A 21164-nucleotide genomic window follows, 5' to 3' on the forward strand; every position below is an offset into this window, starting at 1 on the left:
GCATTTACAGAGCTTACAGCTGGGAGAGGACAACAAGCAACAGCCGCACGCATGTGCTAGACAACCTCTACCCCCCCCCCCCCCCCTTCAGTCACACACATGCACACACACATTCTCATTCAAAGCCAACAGCAGTAATGAAGCAATTTAGACAGAAAACAGAAACAAAATTGTATAAAATGCACTCTCCTCACAAAGCGATACATTCAATTGTGAAACCCAGTGCCCACTAATTGCAATTAGTGTTTATATACAGCACTGTATGTTTCAAGCCGTTGATTCAAATGTCTCTTTCCACACAGTAGGCTATGTGTCTGGACCTCTGCAAACACTACTACAAAAGTAGGTGGACCCATGAAAGTATTTGTTGAAAATCTCATTCTAAAACAATTGGGCATTGCCGTAATCTGCTGCTACAACAGCCTCCACTGTTTGGAAAAGGCTTTCTAGAAGATTTTGGAACCTGGCTGCAAGGATTTCTGTCCCTGTTTATCCCAACTTGTGCAGCCAGTCAAGTTCTGGTATAAATGTAGGTTAATCGGGGATAATAATGACTTCTGAACCAACACTCAATCAATCTATGGAGAGCCTTTGAGGACAAGCATTTAGGAAGGTGGCTCTTTAGTATGACTGTAAATATTTCAATGTAAAAGAAAACAGGTCACTCAACTCATATTAAAATCATTGTTTTCTTTAAGTCAGATCATTTACTTGTATCCAAAAGGCTGATTCCAAACAAACTACAGCTGTCAGCAAGAGAATTTCAGCTTGCTTTCTGTTGAGTCTTGATGGCATGTTAGCATGCTAACATGCTAAACTAAGACGGTGAAAATGGCTAATATTATATCTGTAAAACGTCAGCATGTTAGTATTGTTATTGTGAGCATGTTAGCATGCTGATATTAGTAGCTATCTTAAAGCACTAGTGTGCCTAAGAACAGCTTCACAGAGCTGCTAGCGTGACTGTCTTTTATCTTGTGAGCTTTATCAAAAGGGGAGAAGCGTACAGATGCAGGAGCATTGGCCTCTGTCTCACTTACTCACACGCATGGCTGCAGCTAACACACTGTGGACTTGCTACATGTCTACTGGGGCCAGATGAAGTCCTTGCAAATGTAAATCGACAATCCTTTCAGCATAATCAAATGGTAATTAAAGTACAAATGCACCGATTTATAATCTATGCAGGAAGGGTCATTTTAATTAAGCAGACAAAGACTGATTCAGCAGGCGAAATGTAGTATTGTTGGATTCGGGACAACATCAAACACATAAATCCACTAAAGGAGGTGTAGCATCAGAGTTCTCCCAAATAATCTGTGCAAGAGCACAGTTTAATGTAGATATTAAAAAGGGTTTTCTTTGTGGCAAAACCCATTGACTATTCTCAACACTGCAAAGAGGTGTAATATAGAGAACTGTTGATATACTGAGATATGTGGATTTTTATATATTTATATGGATTTTTTCAGGTCATAGGGTTGGATTTTTATCTTAGATTTTGATCCTTTATATTTATTTTTTCCAATCCTTAAACAATTTTACAACAAATATAGAAGCATTTAGGAACTACATAAACCTTTGAATCCTTGAATTGTAGTACATTGATTACAATATTACTTGCATTTACTTGAGTAAAAGAACAAATCAAGACAATTTCAGATGAAAAGTGTTGATCCCAGATGCGAAATTGTGTTAGATCTTCACTGATACCGGCCAACATGTACTAGACGTATGAACGCGCGGCACAAGCGCGGCATTCTTGCGGCAGTGCGTTTTTTGGGACTGTACCTTTAGTCAACTTTTTGGTATGACCGTAATCTTTTTTTAAACAGAAAACTTTTTTTAGTAAGGTTGTTTTGATGATGGAATGCCTGTAAAGAAAAATTATGCCCCGTTCATTGCTGCTTGCATCTTTAATTTCATCTGTTTTCTTAGTGTTTACAATGAGATGGTGGTCATAACCCTATTGTACAAACTTGTTAACCTCCAAACTAAAGCAAGGGATGCCAGTATGAATATAATAACATTTTAAAAAGCATGTCCAAATAAATAAAGCCGTTTTTGTTTGTTTGTTTGTTTACAGTAGGTGTCTGTAGGTGTGTCTGCAGCGGAAGTGCTTCAGGAAACTTTCATAGTCATCCGGGTTACCTTCTAGTCACAGAGGATCCAAGATGGCGACTCGCATGTCGAGGTGTAGAAGTTGGAGTCGTGTTCAAAGGTAGTAACAAGTTTAAAATAAATGCTCTGAAATCATCCCAATACATGGGTTAATTACAGAGAAACAACATTACCCCTACATTCAGTACCTTCCGTGTCATATGCAGTGTCATAGCTTTTCTACGTCTTGATCATCCAAGATTAGCTTACTCGGTTAGCACGATGCTAACTGTTAGCCGTCAAACAAGCTGTAGTCCTGCTGTCAGGATGCTAATGTCACATTATGAGTAAATAAAGACACTAGTATTTTAGAGGTCAGCTATAGAGATGAATACGTTGATTTACGCAAGCTTTTCCAGTTTGTTAGACTGATGAACAATAATTGATTGTTGATAGTTAAAATATATAAATGTATGTTTTGATCAAAGTTTCGACAGAAGTAATTAGCAACTATAACAATTGATTAATCGTTTCAGTTTTATTTTCAAGCAGAAATTGTCAAACAATTCCAATATTGTCTGATGAAGGTTATAATGTTCGTTTTTTCGTTAGAGACGTGGTATGTTATTCAACTTTGTCTGATATTTAGTTCACACCATTTATATCAGTTGGTGTAGGCTAAATATTGTAAACACCCCTCAGTATAACATAATGCAAATCAACAGCTCCTCAAACTGAAGCCTCAAATGACCATACAGTTGATTCAACACCTCTCTAAAACAGTGTACCTAATAAAGTGGCAACTGAGTGTAATTGCTGAACTGTTTATTCCTTTGATGTTACATGTTTTTGATGGCAATGCATAGAATGCATAGCACTACAGGGATTAACGATGTAAAAAGAAAAGATAGGTGAAAAGTTTAAGGGAAAAACTAATTAAATGAGTGGGGGAACATAATGTTGCAATAATAAATTAAAGACACTTTGCTTTGTTGTCTTCAAAGGTTTGGGATCGCAGCCTACAGAAAGTACAGCAGTGGCAGTCGATACCCAAATGTCTCTCTCTCTGCACCGCTGCCTGGAATCCCCAAGCCAGTGTTTGCATGTGTGGATGGGCAGGAAAAACACGAGACCAAGATCACTACTCTAGAGAATGGCCTCAAAGTCGCATCCCAAAACAAGTTTGGTCAATTCTGCACAGTTGGAAGTAAGTTGCAGCAGTGATATGCAAATTATAATATCCACTTCTCTTCAGTATTTTGTGGAAGTAGATAAGAATGTTTGTTTTCTTTCTTATGTTTAGTTTTAGTAAATTCTGGATCCAGACATGAAGCAAAGTACCCCAGTGGGATAGCACACTTTGTAGAGAAACTCGCCTTTTCTGTAAGTAAAACGTAGTAAAGATCACACTGAAAGATAAAGGATGTTGAGGCACAGGAAGTGATGTTGTCTATTTTATTTTTAGTCCACAGCTCAGTATGGGAGTAAAGATGAAATTCTGCTCACATTGGAAAAGCACGGAGGGATTTGTGACTGCCAAACATCAAGGTATGTCGGCTCAATGCCTGTCTCAGTGTTATAAAATGTAATGCTTGTGTATTACTACCTTCCATGTGTCCTGGGCTTTTCCTCTTTTGTGTGTGTGATGCATCATTCGTTTTGCTGTGCAGAGATACCACCATATATGCAGTGTCTGCTGAAGTGAAGGGTCTGGACACAGTGGTCAGTCTCCTCTCTGATGCTGTTCTACAGCCTCGCCTGCTGGGTAAGTCCATTCTTATTTTAAATGACGAATCCATGGGACGTGTGCCAAATGTTTCTGTCTTCACTGCCTGTCTGAGATCATTAATGTTTGTGTACATGCAGATGAGGAGATCGAAATGACTAGAATGGCGGTACGCTTTGAGTTAGAAGATCTGAACATGAGGCCAGACCCTGAACCTTTACTCACTGAGATGATCCATGCTGTGAGTCGCATCCTTTGTTTAGACCGTCCAATGCTAGCTCGCTGTGACGGCTGCTTTGCTGAACTGCTGCGCACCTGCATGATATCCACACAGGCAGCGATGCTGCTGCGCTGCTCTGGGGCTGCTTTACTGCCAGCCTTTTCTTTCAACATTGAGTTTTCCCTGCAAGTCACTGCACTATCTCATCACTGTCCTGCAAATAGGAAAAATAGGCGAGACCTCGCATTGCTAGAAGACATGCAGCTGACTCGCAGTAGAGCTGTGCTGCATGTGGGCCGTTCAATTTTGATGGTCAAAGGTCAAGGTCACTGTGACCTCGCATCCGTCTCATTCTCATGAACGCAATACCTCAGAAACGCATCGAGGGGAAATTCTTCAAATTTCCTCTTGGACTCAAGGAATAATAATTTACATTTTGGTTGTCAAAGGTCCAGGTCACTGTGACCTCACAAAATATGCTTATGACCATTTCAAACAAATGTCTATTAGAATAACATTTTGAAGTGATGATGGCAAGTCTGGCTAATTCTAGTTTCTAGATCATTTAATAGGATTATGAATTCATTAGCAAAAGTATAACCATTATGTCAGTGCCCATAGCCACATCATAGTCATGTTGTGCTTTCTGATGGGATCACTTAGTCCTGAAAGAGAAGAACATATTCCTGACCACCGAACAGCAGCCGGTCAAAGATAATAGAATTGTATTTGTTGTACCAGATTTCTGTAACTTTGATTTTCAATTGTTCATCGTTTTGTTTCCAGGCCGCATATCGTGGCAACACAGTCGGGCTGCCTCGCTTTTGTCCTGTAGACAACGTGGAAACAATTGACAAGAAAGTTCTTCACAACTACCTGCGTAACTATTATTGTCCCGAGCGGATGGTTCTGGCTGGAGTGGGAATCGAGCACGAGCAGCTGGTTGAATGTGCCAGGAAATATCTGCTGGATGCGAAGCCGGTGTGGGGAACGAGTGCAGTGGCCAGCGTGGATCTCTCTGTAGCGCAGTACACTGGTGGTATCGTCAAGGTGATTTATTGTTTCTATTGTGTACGAGTTATGTTTGTACCACAATTGGTCCTAAATGTTGTCATTCGGTAGCATTTATCTGGCGAATTTGCCTGTTGTAAAATAAATAAAAAAAGATCTGGACCTATTACAGTTTCACAATTACAGTATTATTGGGCTCACTTAAACAGGACAACAACCATTAAAGTGTTTTAATGCACTTGGCCATTAATCGCAAAAAATACTTTTAATGTCAGGTCCTCGTTTTATCTTCTGTAGGTTTGCAGGTTAGTTTGTCTGCAGCTACAGATGAGATGCATCTTTTTGTTTGCTATTCATTTGATATTTGATCAAATGGAACCAGCATTTTGCCTGAGGAGAAATATTACATTTGAAACAGCAGTTACTTAACAATATGATTTTAGAAAGAAAGAAAAAGTCACAATGTATTGGGAACATTTTGGAATACTGATATAAGCTGTTGCAGTTAATCTTGAAGGTAGGATGATAAAATCTTCTTTAAATCTGTTAGATGGAGAAGGATATGTCAGATGTGAGCCTTGGCCCCACCCCGATCCCAGAGCTGACTCACATCATGATCGGCCTGGAGAGCTGCTCCTTCCTGGTGGGTGTTTCCAGTGCCTGGCTATCCTGAAGAGCCTCCAATTAGTACCTGATACATGTTAGCTACAAGCTAAAAAAAAACATTTGTTTTCTCTTCACAGGAGGACGACTTCATCCCATTCGCGGTGCTTAACATGATGATGGGTGGAGGTGGCTCCTTTTCTGCAGGAGGACCTGGGAAAGGCATGTTCACCCGGCTTTACCTGAACGTGCTCAACAGGTGAACGTCTCGCAAACCTTAAATTAGCATCGTCTCAGTTCATTCTAAGTCCCCAATATAACACCTGTCTGTTTCACTGATTGTCTTATGTTTTCTTTGTCTGTTGTAGACATCATTGGATGTACAATGCCACCGCCTACCATCATAGCTATGAGGACAGTGGGCTGCTGTGTATCCATGCCAGCGCAGACCCCAGACAGGTTGGTACAGGCTCAGGGCAGCAGGGTTCAAATGTCTTATTGTAGCTTTGCATCTGAATATTAGAGAGGCAGTCTCTGTTGACATTTGAGCTGCATGTCTTGTATGAAAGATGCAACACAATTAAAGTTTATTATTAATTATTTTATTTGTGTTATTTACTTTGCCAATCAGAGTTTAGGAGAGGAAAGTTAAACTTGTGTGAAATAACCCTCTAAAGATTAGTGTCTTGGTTATGTTCCGTTTTCAATATGTGCATATGTATTTCTTGTGTCTTATCATTACACACATTCTTCTCTAGGTGCGTGAGATGGTGGAGATAATAACCAGAGAGTTCATTCAGATGGCCGGCAGCGCAGGAGAGGTAATGGCTGTGTTTCACTATCAGGGCAATCCACCACAACTTTAGCGATACAAGCTAAAGAAAGATGATGTACCATTCTTTGGGCAGTTTTCTACTCTAGGGGGGGGGGGGGTAGATGGGTAATTGTTTTAAGCTACTGGATGCCTGAATTTCCCTTGGGATAAATAAAGTATGTATGTATCTATCTATCCTGTATATTCAGATGGAGCTGGAGAGGGCCAAGACTCAGCTCAAGTCCATGTTGATGATGAACCTCGAGTCGCGGCCGGTTATTTTTGAAGATGTTGGGCGCCAGGTTCTCTCCACAGGAAAGAGAAAGCTGCCACATCAACTGTGTGATCTAATAAGTGAGTAATGAACAACATCCATAGCGGTCATAAATGTAATCAAATACTTGTGTGAGTGAGAGGAGAAATTGATACCTAGAACCGCTGCAACCTCCTTATTTTTTACTTGTCAACAAATCATTTCCAGGCAACGTGACAGCCAGTGACATTAAGAGAGTAACCACAAAGATGCTGCGCAGTAAGCCCGCGGTAGCAGCTCTGGGGGACCTGACGGAGCTTCCCTCGTACGAACACATCCAGGCCGCCCTGTCCAGCAAAGACGGACGTCTGCCCCGCATGTATCGTCTCTTCCGATAGACCCAGATGGCCATCGAGCCGGTCGCCACTGGCAAACATCACTGTAAATAAACTGGACTGGAAGATTACACTAGTGTTCCCTCCTGCCACAGAACTGACACAGCTCACTCTGGGAGGGGACTAATACCTGGGCTCTCGACCGAACCTTTGAGAGTGGGGATTTTAAAGAAAAGTTACATTCTACTCTACAGTAACCGTAGTCTACATACAGTTGGAGTATCTGTATTTATTGTTTGTGGGCAGGAAAGCCATATTTCATTATTTACTGGGGTGGGTTGCAGGAGTTTGGTTTTAAAGGGTCAATTCACCCCAAAGCCAAATTTAGAGTGTTAGTTTCTCATTTCAAAACCTAATACCAACCTTTTCTGTTTAATTTTATGAATGACAGTACAATAGCAAAGTAAATCAACATATTGGCAAGAGAAGGGGGTGGCTAACATCCCCAATAGTTTCTAAATTATTTTTTATTGAGCTATTGTTTTTTTCAGCTTGCTCCCTTTCCTTCTTCAGTTTTTCCAGAGTGGATGGATCATAAAAGTATTGAAAATCTTACTATTTATACAAAAGCACTTCACAGGTGACTCTACACAGCAAATAAAAGAATCCTTGGAAATGTTTGGATAAATGTGACAAACCTCACAACTGTAGCCAATTTGTCCTCGAGAAGATTAAAATCATGGTTTCTGCTGTCTCTGATGTACTGTGAACAGATTCAAATCTAAAGTGAAACGTGTGTGTAAACTAAAAATAAAATTATATAACGGGATTAAATAAAGAATAGTTTAATTTTGGGGAATACGCTTATTCACTTTGTCGAGGAGTAAGATGAGAAGGTCAATACTAATCCTATATGAACATGGCATCGATCTTCTCTAACCATTAACTCAGTCCAGTTTGGTTGGTTAGTGTTTCCAAGATGTCACACTGTCTCTGCGTTCAAGAGAATTTAGAGGCTTACATTTGCCAGATGAGACATTTCAAATAACTTTTTAAACACCCAAATCTGACTCGTATTTTATTGGCTTCTGACGGCAGTGAGTATGTCAAACTCCCTCGAAGCACAAGTGGCTTTTTTAACGGGTTTATTTGGAGCTTTCTCTAACAAACAATGTAGCATAACCTGTTACCAACGTAAATACCAGTACAATACAAACAACTATACCTCCACGGCTGCATGCTACAACATGAGGAAGTCTTGTGGTGTCGTTGGAACCGCACTGAAGACTTGTGGCCGGGACAAACCTTTCCTCCGGAGATCATAAGTGTCCGTGCTTACCGTTTGGTCGCAGGTGTTGTGAGTCTTAATTACACGGGAGCAACCAAACGAGACTTCCGCCGAGACTTTACAATAAAACTTATGTATACTAAATAAAATAATGTGAACAAATGCAATTTAAATACATTGTAAATCATGAGATTCTCTTGGAAACTAACACATAATTATAGAAAACAATCTAATGGACAAAATCCAGCAGATATAAGTGTGTTTCAAAACGTTTATTACGGGATGTTACATCATGGGTGACATATAAAAAATATGCAGATAAAGTTAGGGAGTCTTGAGGAAATGAAAACGAGACCCACAGGCACTTTTTTTTTGGAGCAGACTGCTCTTCATGCTGGGAATGCAAGTTCATTATTAATGAGGTACATACAGTACATGGACATATTATAGTATATATAGATATATATATAGATATATAGATATATAGATATAGAATATAGATATAGGAGTTCACACAGCTGTGAGATGAGAGGTAAGGCATTGAGTTACAGTCTTTCGCAAAGGATCCATTAAGAGAAAAAGTAGTGACAGGCGTTAAAAGTGTAAATACTTTATAGGAAGTGAGTTCCCACTAAAAAAAGTTAAATATAAGCTGTCAAATACATTTGATCTCCCTGAAATTCAACAGTAGCATGTAACAAGTAACAACCTCCTGACTTCAATGTCATGGTCTTGAAATTGTACCTTCCCTTCTTCAGTCATAAATCTCTCCTACAAAACATTTAGCTCAGAACAAAAGTCAAGTTAAAATGGCAGACCCTTAAAATAACATTAAAAAGTGCACCTCAATGTGCCACCAAATTGCAATTTGTTTGTTAAGCTATTTGACGACAAATTCACAAGGCATTTAAACACTGATGAAGCATTCAGGAAAAAACAGCATTTCAAACAAAAAATCAATTGAAAATATGCAGTTACACAGAGCCTTTAGGTTAGATCAGTTTACACTGGAGCATGTGGCTGAAGAATATGCCACAATGACCCTCATGTTTGAGTAGAGGGGGCTGGATAAATAAAGGCCAGACTGCTGCTGTGTCTGCAAACCTCTCTGTGTGTCCGACCTCAAGGGCCCTGCCCTCAAGTACAGCCAGCCACACACAGACAGTTCCCATCAATGCCCAACAGAGGGCGCACTCTGCTCAGTTACCACAACCAGCACTGGCCTCTGTGTAGTTAAGACAACTCTGGTTGGATTTACATTACAGTTTCTGGCACAGTTCGATCTACTCCGGTCTGGAGAGTTTTTTTTAAGGATTTAGGAGATGGTGCAGATGGTGCTGCTACTTTCGTTCTTCATGGCCTCCCTCCTCTTCAGCTCTCTGGTGATCCTCCTCCTGATGCCCTCCAAGTACAAGCTTCGGTCAAACTGTCCCGCACCAAGGGGAATACTAAACACAAAACATGAGGTCAGAATAAAGAATAGGCTACTTTTAAATATGTAGTAGACCAGGGACAATCCATGATGAAGATGAAGATTTTTGCCGCCTAGCATTTGAAAATGACAACATATTTACAAAAAGTTTGACTTATCTATATACTCTTTTAACTAAAAGAGTACTTTGCAGCTGCTGAGATAATTTACTTTTTAGTTGTTGTAAAAAGATGCTGCTCACAGTCGTGGGTAAAAACTTATTTTTTAATTTAATTTTCAACTGAAAGAAGCCAGCAGTGAAACATATTTAAAGGAAACCATCATGATGCATCATTATATATTTCAACACTAAATTAACTAATAAATTAAAGCTGTCTCACAGCAGTTGTGGAAATACAATTTAATAAATTGTGTAGTCATCCTTTCTGATTACATATCACAATAACCACAACACCTTCCTCTGACATCAATACTCTATAGCAGCAGTCTGCAACCATTTCCAGACCTAGGACCCATTAGCTAAAAGAGAAACGTAGCAGGGATCCCTACTACACGTGTCTAGTTGCATATTAAACTGGGCCGACAAGACCGTGTAGGGCCGCCTAAATTGTCACGAATAAACCTTTTTATGGTGCATATAATACTAAGCTATGAAGTGCTGTTATGGATTGGTTCCACACAGTGATTTAGCACAGGTTAGCTAGCTCGCATGATTGAATGAAGATTTCTGTGGAAACCAGTTCCGTGTTCATCCACTATCATCCATGTTGTGTAAATTAAATGTTTTAGACGAATAGAAATATTTACATTTTTGAAAAAACAACAACTTCTAAAGCCTTATCAAACAATAATTTTGAGGACCCCCTGCAGAAACTATGAGGACCCTCTAAGGCAGTGGTCCCCAACCACCGGTCCGTGGGTCATTTGGTACCGGGCCGCACAGAAAGATTGAATAAAAAAAGATTTTATTTTGAAAAATCACGCTCGTCTGTCACATGATACTTTACTTAAAAAACAATAAGCCCACCAGCAACAATGAGTAGAAAACAAACATCTTTAAAGAGCTTTTTTGGAAAAGGGAAAAGACCCAATGAGGAGACATTTAAAAGACAACATCAGGAGTCCACCTGTAGCGATAAACACCTCAATGCGTGTTTATCGCTACATGCGCCGCTCTGCATAATATACAGGCTCGCAAATGAGGCAACGAAGCCTTCATAACGCCGGCACCCGGCATTAAAAGACAAGCCCTTGGAGTTGTTTTAAAGAAAAAAACATGAACAAGAAGGACATAAACAATTACTGATGGTCACCACATCAACACATGCGAGTGCACTGAGAGCGTCATACTTAGTGACTAACCGTGTTGCTAAGAGAAGAAACCTTTTACTATTGGTGAAGAATGTATACCCCTATATTGGACCGGCTCATTGCAGAGACACAAGCTCAGGACTCCCACTAATTCAGTGTAATGGTGAGTTTTTTATGCACTTTATATTTGTTTTTATGCCGGCCGTATCATTTTATTTCGTCATATTTATTCATATTCATAAAAAGGGTTGGGGACCGCTGCTCTAAGGGTCACGTACCCCCTGTTGAAGCCCAATGCTCTATATATATATATATATATATATATATATATATATATATATATATATATATATATATATATATATATATATATATATATATATATATATCATAATATTACAATTAAGGCATGGAACTACTTTGTATAATTAAAAAACAAAAGTGTTAAAAAAAATCATGAAATAAAAAATGTAAATGTTATCAGATAATTATAAAAACAAACAAATACCAATATACTGTATTGCTTAGCCCTAATGGTTGTTGACATAAATCAATGCATTGTTGAATCCATCCTTAACATGACGACACTATTTTGGGACTCACTTGTCTCTGCCTGGCCTGAGTTTGACCTGGAAGACGCTGATGACGGGACGATGGTCTGAGGTCTTGATGCTGGAGCAGCTGGTGTACTTGAACACTTTTATGTCATCAGCCTGCCTGCTCCTGAACACGATCCGGTCCTGTGAACACAAACTGAGAGGTTTCACTCTGCTGAGAGCCACAAGACGCGGACTCAAACCGCCCTGGCCAGACTTTCTTTTTTCTTCTTACTGTGTATGAAGGCGTTCTCTGTTTAGAAGTTGTGTCGTAGACATCACAGCCGATGTTGAACTTGTATGTGGGGAGGAAATGTATTGGTGCCTCCTGGAAACCTTTAAAGATTGAACCTGGAGGCGGAAAAGAAGCGCGGTGAGAATCAATCAAGTACTCCACTTCTATAAAAACCTTTTGAAATTGTAAAAGTTTTCACAGGGATTGATCGTCCAAGATGCAAGCATACCATCCTTCATTTCCTTGGAGAGCTGGTCGTGCTCCAACAGAAGGCCCATATCGCCGCCTACTGTGCGGGTCATGATGGCATCAACGTCGGCTCGGGCTTTACTCAGCCGAAAGTTAAAATCTCCAAACCAGAAGACCTGGTCGAATCTTGTGGTGACGTCAGCTACAATTAAAAATGACATCCTGTGATTATCAAAGATAACTAGCCAAGGATTTAATCCAAAATAAATAAGAACATGAATAACAATCAATTTTATTCATATAGCAGGACCAAAGCTGACACAAACAGACGATCATGGACACACAACTAAAGATTGGTTCTAAATGCTACAGCTAAAAAGCTTTCGGGAAAAAGTGGGAGCAATATTTTTCAACCCCTTACTTCTGAACATATTTAAATCTAGTTACAATCAATCCTAGGTTTATTTTAAAAAGGGGGAAAATGTGACAATAGGAATACCTTGTTCTAAGATACATTTTTCTTTTAAAATGTACTTAAACATGTAAAATGTTATTCATCCCATTGCCAGAATGTTACACGTTTGAGAATGATACTTTAAACACAGATAAAATGAGATAGAACTTTATTAAACCCGAAAGAAATGCTTATGCCAGAGATTGCTCAAAGAATTACAACAACATGTGAATAAAAACAAATACATTTAAAGTGTATAATAAATAATACTAACACCAGTGCAAAAAAAGAATACAAATAACAGAAATATAGCTAAATTAAGTACTATATGACAGAATATGAGGCTAACTGCAGCAGGTTAATATGTTAAAGTCTAATCAAAAGCGTCAGCTAAATGAACTGTAATGTAATGTTGATAAGCTCTGGCTGCAGAAACACCACCGTCCTAATTGTTTTGACCTTTCACACAAGGTAAATTAAAAGAGTCTTACATGGTGTGGAGCGGTACGGGTTGGTGTCTGGAAGGCCTTTTGGCAGAGCGAGAGCCTCGACGATCTTGTTGTAATCCAGTACTCTCTCGTAGACTTTGGCATCTCCAGCTGGAAGAAGAACAGAATCAGAAATTACAAACACGGAAAACTTTCTAGCAGTCAATGCAAATATGTAATAAAAAGTGCGGATGTAAAAATAGTTATAGGGAGTGAAATGACTAAAACATGCCTGTCGGAGAATGTTTGGACAATGATTCATATTTGCCAGTATGCTGAAGGAGTGAAAACAATATGTGTTGCCTCCTAAACATTCGTACAAACGGTGGTACCAAAGCACCAACCATCCTGATAAAAGCCTCTTGCTTTGACAAATCACTGCTTCAGTCTGCAGCTTCCATAACTTTGGGAAAACTTGCAACTCACAGGTAAAATGCGATGTGATGAAGAGGAAAGAAGTGCCAAAAAAGGTGAAGGCGATTCCCACAGCCCCTTTAGTCTTGATCTGAGAGATGATCCTGGTTGTGACGGTGGCGTGCTCCACCTCTGCGGGGGGGGGTCAACAGGGGAAAGAAATTGTGTGGTCAGTGTCAGAGGCAACTGTCGCCTTGATGTGTAACTATCACATGAAAAATATTAAGATCATCTTCTAACAATCTGCACTACACACACACACACATTACATGAGCTGGGATCTATATAGGAGGAGTTTATTACCTGAGCAGAACCAGATGAGGTCTCTTCTGACAAATACAGTGAGATACAAAACACCATGAGATGCTGCGTACAGCATGACGTAGTACGGTCCCAAAGTCTCCTGAAGACGGGTCTCCCACTCCCTCCTGCACACACACGGAAGTATAACCGACTTAAATGACGACAGAGTCATAATAAATCACTATTACAATCAAACAAAACAACAACATACCTGTCAGGACAGCCCTCCTGGACCCCAATAATATAAAAGTCCTGTGCAAATTCAGAGTCTGTTGGAAGGAGGAGATCATCCAAATTGGCTGGAAGCCCCTGAAAATGACAGAAACTTTGTTACAACTCTGTTGGTAGCAACAAGACTTTAAACGGTTCTTGGTCTGTGAGATGCTGCAGACTCATAATTTCCTCCCACCTTCTCTCCCTGCATGTTCCAAGTGGCTATGTAGATGCCCACTCTCCTGTCGGGGAAGTGGCGATCCAACTCCTCAGCCCCGAGCAGGGCACCGCTTCCCAGCACGCTGCCCTCCATAAAACTCCTGGAAAATACACATTGGAAAGCAAAATTAGGACTTCAAAAGGGCAGCCAACTAACGTCACAGGATACAGCATAGGAAAAAAAAGCAAGGCTGTTGTCTCAGATGTTACGTCAATAATTTAAAAGAAAAAATACTTTTCCCTCCTGGGAGACTTTAGAATAAGACCCATTTTTGCAGCTACTGCTGTCAAAAACTGTACTGAACAAGCATCTCCTCTGATCTCACGTTAATCCCCCTCCACTCTGCCACCTTCTCCTTTTCTCTTAAAGATGTGAGCGTTGCACACACAAAGTAAAAATGTCTGGAGCCCTGGTTTCAGGACAAATTAACAGTCTGTCGGTGTTGATAGTGAACCAAGCTCCAGATGCACTATGCTAAGCAGCTCCAATCAGCGGGCACAATCAATACTACAAAGCTAGAAGTGGATATAAGATACTGTACCTCATACTTATGCTGTCCCTGTGCACAGTAACTTTCTTTTGAGCAATTCTTCTTTTGGTATAAGGTAGTTCAAGCCTGGCCAGAGCTCAGACTGACACGCTATTGACAAAGTAAGCCATATATGCTATTACAAGTAAAGAATATGCATCTCAATTTATTTTATGTTGTCACAGGCCTATATTTAAATTAGGACCCTAGCTACCCGGCTTCTAACACCCGAAAGACTGAGCCTTACAAAAGAGCCTTTGCATCCAGCCTGAGGGTGGGCTCCACATAAATAATCTACATGGTCATGACATGCCTACCTGTTCCTCACATCCTGGGGTCTGATGGGGCTAAGCACGCTGTAGTTGGACCTTATGGAGTTGACAGAGGCACTATCTGACCCCATGTTCTCCAGAAGGCGGCTGTCGCTCAGGTTCCTGTGTAGTCTCTCACCGAGTTTCTCTCTGGCCAACACGGTATAATCCAAACAATCCGTGTCAATCCTATTAGCTGCCCTTAAAGTGGCTGACGCAAAGCTCTTCCCCAGAGCAGGCAGCGTCCCCGTGGGTTGCACCGGAGACAGACGCACCTTGGTAGACCTCGGCCGGTGGTCTGTGGGGTCGCTCTGCTGGCTGCGGGGCCTCCTTTCATACTCAGAGAGACTGCTCCCTCTGTCCCGGAAGTCTGGTGATTCGGTCGCAACAGCAGAGAGGGGTCTCACATTGGAGACCTGGTCATTCCTAATGGTGGTAGACTCGCTGAGAAACCCACCTGGAGCTGGAGCTGTTTGGTCATCTTTAAGTGAGTCTGTGGAGGAGCCAGTCTCGACAGGGTCACTCAGACTTTCCTGGCTGTTTTTCAGCCTCCTGGTTCTCATAGTCTCCTCCACTGAGACACTTTTGCTGGATAGCCTGGGTAGCGAAGGTGGCCGAGGCTGGTATGGACTGATATCTCCCTCTGCATTTCTAGCAGTGAGTTTAAGAGCATCATTGTGTTCCTTGCCAGATTTGGCATCCACTAAGGAGGTCTTGAGTGCCCGGCTGCTGTCATTGACAACTGAATGTCCTTTACTAGGAGCTTCACAGGACTGATGGAGGGGGCTGCCCTTTCCATTCTCCGTCATCCTCTCGTCATGTCTGAGACCAGCTGTGGTCAGGTGGATGGATCTCTCTCATTGCTATCTGACATAAACATATAGGGCAGAAAATGATTCAGTGAAATGTTAGCCTTAAAACAAGGTAGCAATACAAAGAAAAGTTGTTGTATAGCCTGCTTAGCTTTTGCGTATTATCAATTGAAGACACTGTTAACAGTGCTACATTAACTGTTAACGTTAGTTAGCGATAGTATTGTGACCAATAACAAGTTAACGCTAACTATAACTAGTTAGTTTAACGAAAACTAGCACCGTGAGCTAATTATGCTAACGTTAGCCTTACTGGTCTAAATTGGCTAGAGTCAAAAGTCCCGTTGCTTTGCAATTTAATCGCTTAACAATTAGCTATTCTACTATCATCCAGCAAACAATTCACCTTTAGTTATATACAACATACAGCACTGCCAACTTCTGCTAACTATCTAGCCTACAGTAGTTAGCAAAGCTAGCTGTTATAGCATACCAGTAGCGATATTACGTTGCAGGCTAGCTCAGCTAACGTTTGAAGCAAACGTTTATAAAGTCATACTAATAAACAGGTAGTTTGTTTTGTTTTGTTTCCGCATTATGTAGCATAGTTATTTTACTGTTATCACGTTGAAGTAAAGTTACCTGTGGTTTACTGCTTGGGTTAAGGGTGGCTAATTTAAAAGTAGCTCAATTACTTCCTTAGCAACGTTTGACAACAGCTTTTGTTACCAAGATAAGAGAGTCATGACAGAGCGCAGAGCACGTGTCACAGCGCCCTGCTCTGTTGAGAAGTGGAAGTGCATCTCAAATGATTGTAGTCTACCTGGACAGTATGTTGTAGGTACTGTCATCTCTTTGTAATGGAGCCTGTATCTTAATTAAGAATAACTACTTGAATTAGCTGAACTATCGTGGACATTTTATTACAGCACAAATGAGAGATGATGAAGCTATTTATAAGCAATGTTGCATGATTTGTGGACAATCTGTAATAAAGTTGATGATTGATTTTGATTGATTGATGTGACTGTTTTGGTTCTTTGGCTCTCTGATTTAAAATACAGTTTGATGTCATACGTTTTTTTTGGCATTAACAGAAGAGAAACAACATTTGTCAGGTGTCTTAGCACATCACATTGCATATAGTCCATTATATTTACCTTTAAACATGTGATATACATATATCTGACAGGAGAAATGATGTCTTGTTTAGCTAATAAATGCATGTCAGTATCACATTTATGAAGACATTGTTATTAACAGTATAAAATTGTAAAATTAAAAAGTATCTGACTTATTTGTTAGTACTACACATCATTTCTTTTTACACTTTTGTATTATTTTTTATATTTTTTTAAAGTTTGATGTAATCCCTTATTTATGCATGTAAATCTTGGATTACTGCATTATTTCTGTATTCTGTATTTCTGTTGAGACATTGTTAATACGACAACATTTGGGAAATTTTCACCCACAAAAGCCAATAGTTTCTCATAGCAAAATCTGTCTTTAACCATGTTACATCAAACTAGTCTCCTATGTCACTATTTGAGTAAATAAAAGAAAACTTCAATGTTATATTTTTTGTTAAATGACAAAAGGTATATATGTACCAATATATTGAAAGGAAATGGCAAATACATCTAGAGTTTATACATTTTATTATAAAGCATTTGACATGTTATTTGTCTTGAGAGGTCAGTTTCTTCAACATATCATCCTTCATTACAGTGTATACTATTATCTACCATCCAAAACATTTACAAAAGTTTGAAAAGTGTCTTATAAACCTACTTTGTCTAACTATGGTTGGATAGTATCTGTTATGCCACTGCCTAATTAGAGCCAAAGTTAATTTCCACAAAATGAAAGGTAACAAACTTTTTTCATCTCACTTATTCCTTATATTTATTTTCTCATAAAATGTCTTAAATTGCCTCATATATTTGAATACAGTCAAATGCTTTGACTGGCAGTATGTGTTATTTTTAAGTGTTCATTGCAAGGGACACATTTCTACATAAATCAGGAAAATTGTGACAATAACCTGAACATCCACCTAAACATCATCCTCACACTTAAATCATTATAATAAATAATATATTTCCTAAGTCATAGATTTAAGTGTTTTGAAATGCATAATGATGACAAGTGACAAAGGTTTTGCCTTTTTAGCACAAAATAAATCTTATACGATACATAAGGATAATCTTCGCCAAGTAATTGTAATTGATGTAAGCAGCATGATAAGAGAAAATACATCATTTATTACATTTCTCTTACTTCTCCAATTCTGTTTTTGTATATTTAAACTTCATCTCATTACTGACTTGGGTAATACAATCAACTTCACAACTTTTTCATGTACTAAAAATACATATTTGTCAGATACAGTTTATTATGTAATACTCTTTTTAACTTGAAGAAAAATACGAGCTTTAACATGCCGGTCTGTCACTGGGTGTTAAATAAAATCTTACAAAAGTAAACATACAAATATGCACTACTAGCTACTACAAGCTAAATTCAGTGACTTTACAAAAGACACACTATTTGTCAGGAACAAAAAACAACAGGAAAAAAATGTTTTTGCTGACAAAACAATGTATGTCACAATGACTAAACAATGTGTGACCTCTGATTGTTAACCCTAACATCTTTTCTGTGACCCCCCAGGGTTGTACGAGAAACGGCCGCTTAAAGGATTTCTGAGCCCGCCGACCGCTGGAAATGTGGACAATCCCTCCATATTCTGTGCATTTCTATGGCACTGTTGCTGGCTCAGGGGGTTTAGACAAAAGGGCCAGTTTGTGGGTCAGGTATAAAAGCAAAGGGTTAAACCAGGTAGAGTACAGTTCAGTGCAAGAGCAGCAGCAATACCAACAGCAGCAGCCCACTAACCAGCAAAATGACTTCCACTGGAATGAACATGATGAGCAAGGTAGGCTCTCTCTAATTTTCATAATGTTAAAGTGTTACATTTAAAGGGGATAATAGTCGTAATAATGTAACCTTTAAACACCTTGAGTCTATTTCTGTTTGTGTTAGGGATATTTGAAAGAAGCTATAATAAGGGTTTTTAAATGTTTTACTAATGTAATATTAAAGGGGTTACTCTCACAGCTCATATACTGTGATTTCTTCAGCAGGCAGATGTTTTCAGTGAATTAGCTCTAAAAACACTACCCGCCCAGCAGTAAAGGTCGGACAGAACAAGTTACTGAGCAGTTGATACACATAGTGGAGTATTTAACAGCTTAAAAGCCAAACATTTCCCTCAAACGTTGGACCATAGAAAGAGTTACAATAAGAGTAAATATCGGACTTACATTAATCAGGTGGGCAGAAACACAGCTCCACACATAAACACATATCTTCTGCATATGTAAATAGGCAACTCTCTTGTGTTTACAACTTGTTTCTGCTGCCCCCAAGTTGACAAAAACAGCACTACATCCAAAAAAGCTTGATACACATTAAACAGTGGTGCAGCTTTAAACTTAAACACATAATGCTAACCAAAGACTTTCCCTCTCTCTCTCAGATCATCTTCTACGAGGAGAAGAACTTCCAGGGTCGTTCTTATGAGTGCATGAGCGACTGCCCCGACATGTCCTCCTACCTGAGCAGGTGCCACTCCTGCAGGGTGGAGAGAGGCTGCTTCATGGTGTACGACCGCAACAACTACATGGGCAACCAGTACTTCATGAGGAGGGGCGAGTACTCCGATTACATGAGCATGATGGGCATGAGCGACAGCATCAGGTCCTGCCGCATGATCCCCATGGTAAGATCTTACACCTGGCTAGATTTGGCTGTAGATTAAATCTCTAGAAAATACTTTTTCTTTTATAGAGTAAGCCTTATCAAATTAAACCTACTCTTCTTCTGCACTACAGCACAGGGGATCCTACAGGATGAGGATCTACGAGAGGGAGAACTTCGGAGGCCAGATGTCTGAGCTGATGGACGACTGCGACAACGTCATGGACCGTTTCCGCATGTCCAACTGCATGTCCTGCAACGTGATGGAGGGTCACTGGCTGATGTACGAGCAGCCCCAGTACAGAGGCAGGATGATGTACGTGAGGCCCGGCGAGTACAGGAACTTCATGAACATGGGCAACAGCAACATGAGGTTCATGAGCATGAGGCGCATCACCGACTCCTGCTATTAGACTCTCTTGGCACTGAATAAAATGGTCATAACCTAAACTGCTGGTGTGTTAAATTCATTTTTGATTATGAGTGTTACTGTATTACTTCGCACAGTTTACACCAATAAGATCACGCTTCTGTAGCCGGCTGTAACTCACAAGGAATTCACAAAGAGACGGTTTTAGACAAAGATAAGAAGGTTTCTCATTTTCATTAAATTATTCTCTTCTTATTCTCATTTCCCACCCACAGTTAGAATCAACAGCTTCACAATCTCTTGGCAGATAATGATACATGTGCTGGATTGAACACAAAAAACCTGCACAATATAAAGCAATCAAATACATTAGCACTGCAATGCACAATTATATTTTGAAGTTTCTAATTAGAATTAACCGTTACCATATAGCTATTTCTGCTCATGTTCATTATATAAATTATTTTGCCATGCAATAGTCCTATCCCCAGGTAAAACGACAAATTCTCATTTTTATGTTTATTTTTTGTACGGATATAACATGTTAATTAGTGAGCTTTATAAGTGTTGTCTTTGTGCTAAGCTAAGCTAATTGACTGGTGACAGTGGTGGGATGCAGACACCGGCCCTTTATCTTTATAGTACATCACTTGACCTCCGCCTTTGCTCCTGTCCTAATTACTAGAGGTGGGTGTTGTCTTCTTCTCATCAGATGCAGATAAAAGAAGGACTGAACGTTTAGAGAGAGTGTCAGATGTGTGCAGGTAGATTTCCATGTGTTCTGTGCAATGGGACTGTTCATCATGTGTGAAGCATTTTGATTTGCAGCTGATAAGTAGTGCTGCCTCTTTGTTGTAAAATAAGGCTCGTGTCAGCTGGAGGAAGTTTAGTCTAATCCTGAGAGGAATTCAAATCGTTGTGTCTAAAGTGTCACATAGTAAACTTGGACGTTGTCACATAAATACTAGAATAGCTGAGATTTTTTGATTATATTAACACTGCTCCAATTCGGCTTCAGTCTCGTTCAGAGTTGTTATGAGATGTAAATATTGTCTTTAGAACGTCTGGGTTTGTCTCTGCTTGACTGGGTGTTTCCCTCAGTCCTGTTGCTATTAGAGAGACGATAACAGAGCAGTCACACACCCAGAGTCTGGTCGTTTTTCACTCAAATT

General features: G+C 39.8%; 3 protein-coding genes across 7 annotated transcripts; 2 read left to right on the top strand and 1 right to left on the bottom strand.

Annotated features, from left to right (window-relative positions):
• The first annotated feature begins 2174 nt into the window (after nucleotides 1-2174).
• pmpca (peptidase, mitochondrial processing subunit alpha) lies at nucleotides 2175-7921 on the top strand. The gene is made up of 13 exons (XM_029439090.1): nucleotides 2175-2221; nucleotides 3105-3307; nucleotides 3404-3483; nucleotides 3566-3648; nucleotides 3771-3865; nucleotides 3967-4067; nucleotides 4833-5096; nucleotides 5608-5700; nucleotides 5801-5919; nucleotides 6029-6119; nucleotides 6419-6481; nucleotides 6684-6828; nucleotides 6956-7921. Exons 1-13 carry the CDS (start codon nucleotides 2175-2177, stop codon nucleotides 7123-7125), a joined length of 1554 nt encoding a protein of 517 aa, XP_029294950.1. The 3' UTR covers nucleotides 7126-7921.
• A 686-nt stretch (nucleotides 7922-8607) lies between these two features.
• Nucleotides 8608-16723, bottom strand: inpp5e (inositol polyphosphate-5-phosphatase E). Of its 5 annotated transcripts, none has more exons than XM_029439084.1 (11): nucleotides 16500-16712; nucleotides 15052-15908; nucleotides 14182-14305; nucleotides 13984-14081; nucleotides 13773-13897; nucleotides 13482-13601; nucleotides 13059-13166; nucleotides 12154-12315; nucleotides 11925-12040; nucleotides 11697-11833; nucleotides 8608-9798 (listed from the first exon to the last, which is right to left on the bottom strand). In XM_029439084.1, the coding sequence occupies exons 2-11, from the start codon at nucleotides 15852-15854 to the stop codon at nucleotides 9666-9668; spliced, it is 1926 nt and encodes a 641-aa protein (XP_029294944.1). In that variant the 5' UTR covers nucleotides 15855-15908; nucleotides 16500-16712; the 3' UTR covers nucleotides 8608-9665. The 5 variants fall into 5 exon arrangements, 4 of the variants coding, with proteins under 4 accessions (XP_029294944.1, XP_029294941.1, XP_029294943.1 ...); XM_029439081.1 differs by having other exon boundaries at nucleotides 15052-15912; XM_029439083.1 differs by lacking the exon at nucleotides 16500-16712 and adding an exon at nucleotides 16351-16485 and having other exon boundaries at nucleotides 15052-15912.
• Nucleotides 16724-18543: 1820 nt separating this feature from the next.
• On the top strand, nucleotides 18544-20051 carry LOC115013119 (gamma-crystallin M3-like). Its single transcript, XM_029439124.1, has 3 exons — nucleotides 18544-18798; nucleotides 19402-19644; nucleotides 19757-20051. The coding sequence occupies exons 1-3, from the start codon at nucleotides 18766-18768 to the stop codon at nucleotides 20033-20035; spliced, it is 555 nt and encodes a 184-aa protein (XP_029294984.1). The 5' UTR covers nucleotides 18544-18765; the 3' UTR covers nucleotides 20036-20051.
• The last annotated feature ends 1113 nt before the right edge of the window (nucleotides 20052-21164 follow it).

The sequence above is a fragment of the Cottoperca gobio genome, chromosome 9 (genome assembly GCF_900634415.1).
Source record: "Cottoperca gobio chromosome 9, fCotGob3.1, whole genome shotgun sequence".
NCBI classification, from domain to species: Eukaryota; Metazoa; Chordata; class Actinopteri; order Perciformes; family Bovichtidae; genus Cottoperca; species Cottoperca gobio.

Bases quoted from the DNA above. Each gene is read 5' to 3' on its own strand.
- LOC115013119 (XM_029439124.1), top strand. From the start codon at position 18,766: ATGACTTCCACTGGAATGAACATGATGAGCAAG. The intron at 18,799-19,401 runs GTAGGCTCTCTC...TCTCTCTCTCAG, and splicing joins GAATGAACATGATGAGCAAG to ATCATCTTCTACGAGGAGAA. The intron at 19,645-19,756 runs GTAAGATCTTAC...TCTGCACTACAG, and splicing joins CCTGCCGCATGATCCCCATG to CACAGGGGATCCTACAGGAT.
- inpp5e (XM_029439084.1), bottom strand. From the start codon at position 15,854: ATGACGGAGAATGGAAAGGGCAGCCCCCTCCATCAGTCCTGTGAAGCT. The intron at 13,898-13,983 runs GTATGTTGTTGT...GTGTGTGTGCAG, and splicing joins CAGGAGGGCTGTCCTGACAG to GAGGGAGTGGGAGACCCGTC. The intron at 12,316-13,058 runs GTAAGACTCTTT...TTTTAATTGTAG, and splicing joins CCCGTACCGCTCCACACCAT to CTGACGTCACCACAAGATTC.
- pmpca (XM_029439090.1), top strand. From the start codon at position 2,175: ATGGCGACTCGCATGTCGAGGTGTAGAAGTTGGAGTCGTGTTCAAAG. The intron at 3,308-3,403 runs GTAAGTTGCAGC...TCTTATGTTTAG, and splicing joins TCAATTCTGCACAGTTGGAA to TTTTAGTAAATTCTGGATCC. The intron at 3,484-3,565 runs GTAAGTAAAACG...TTTTATTTTTAG, and splicing joins TAGAGAAACTCGCCTTTTCT to TCCACAGCTCAGTATGGGAG.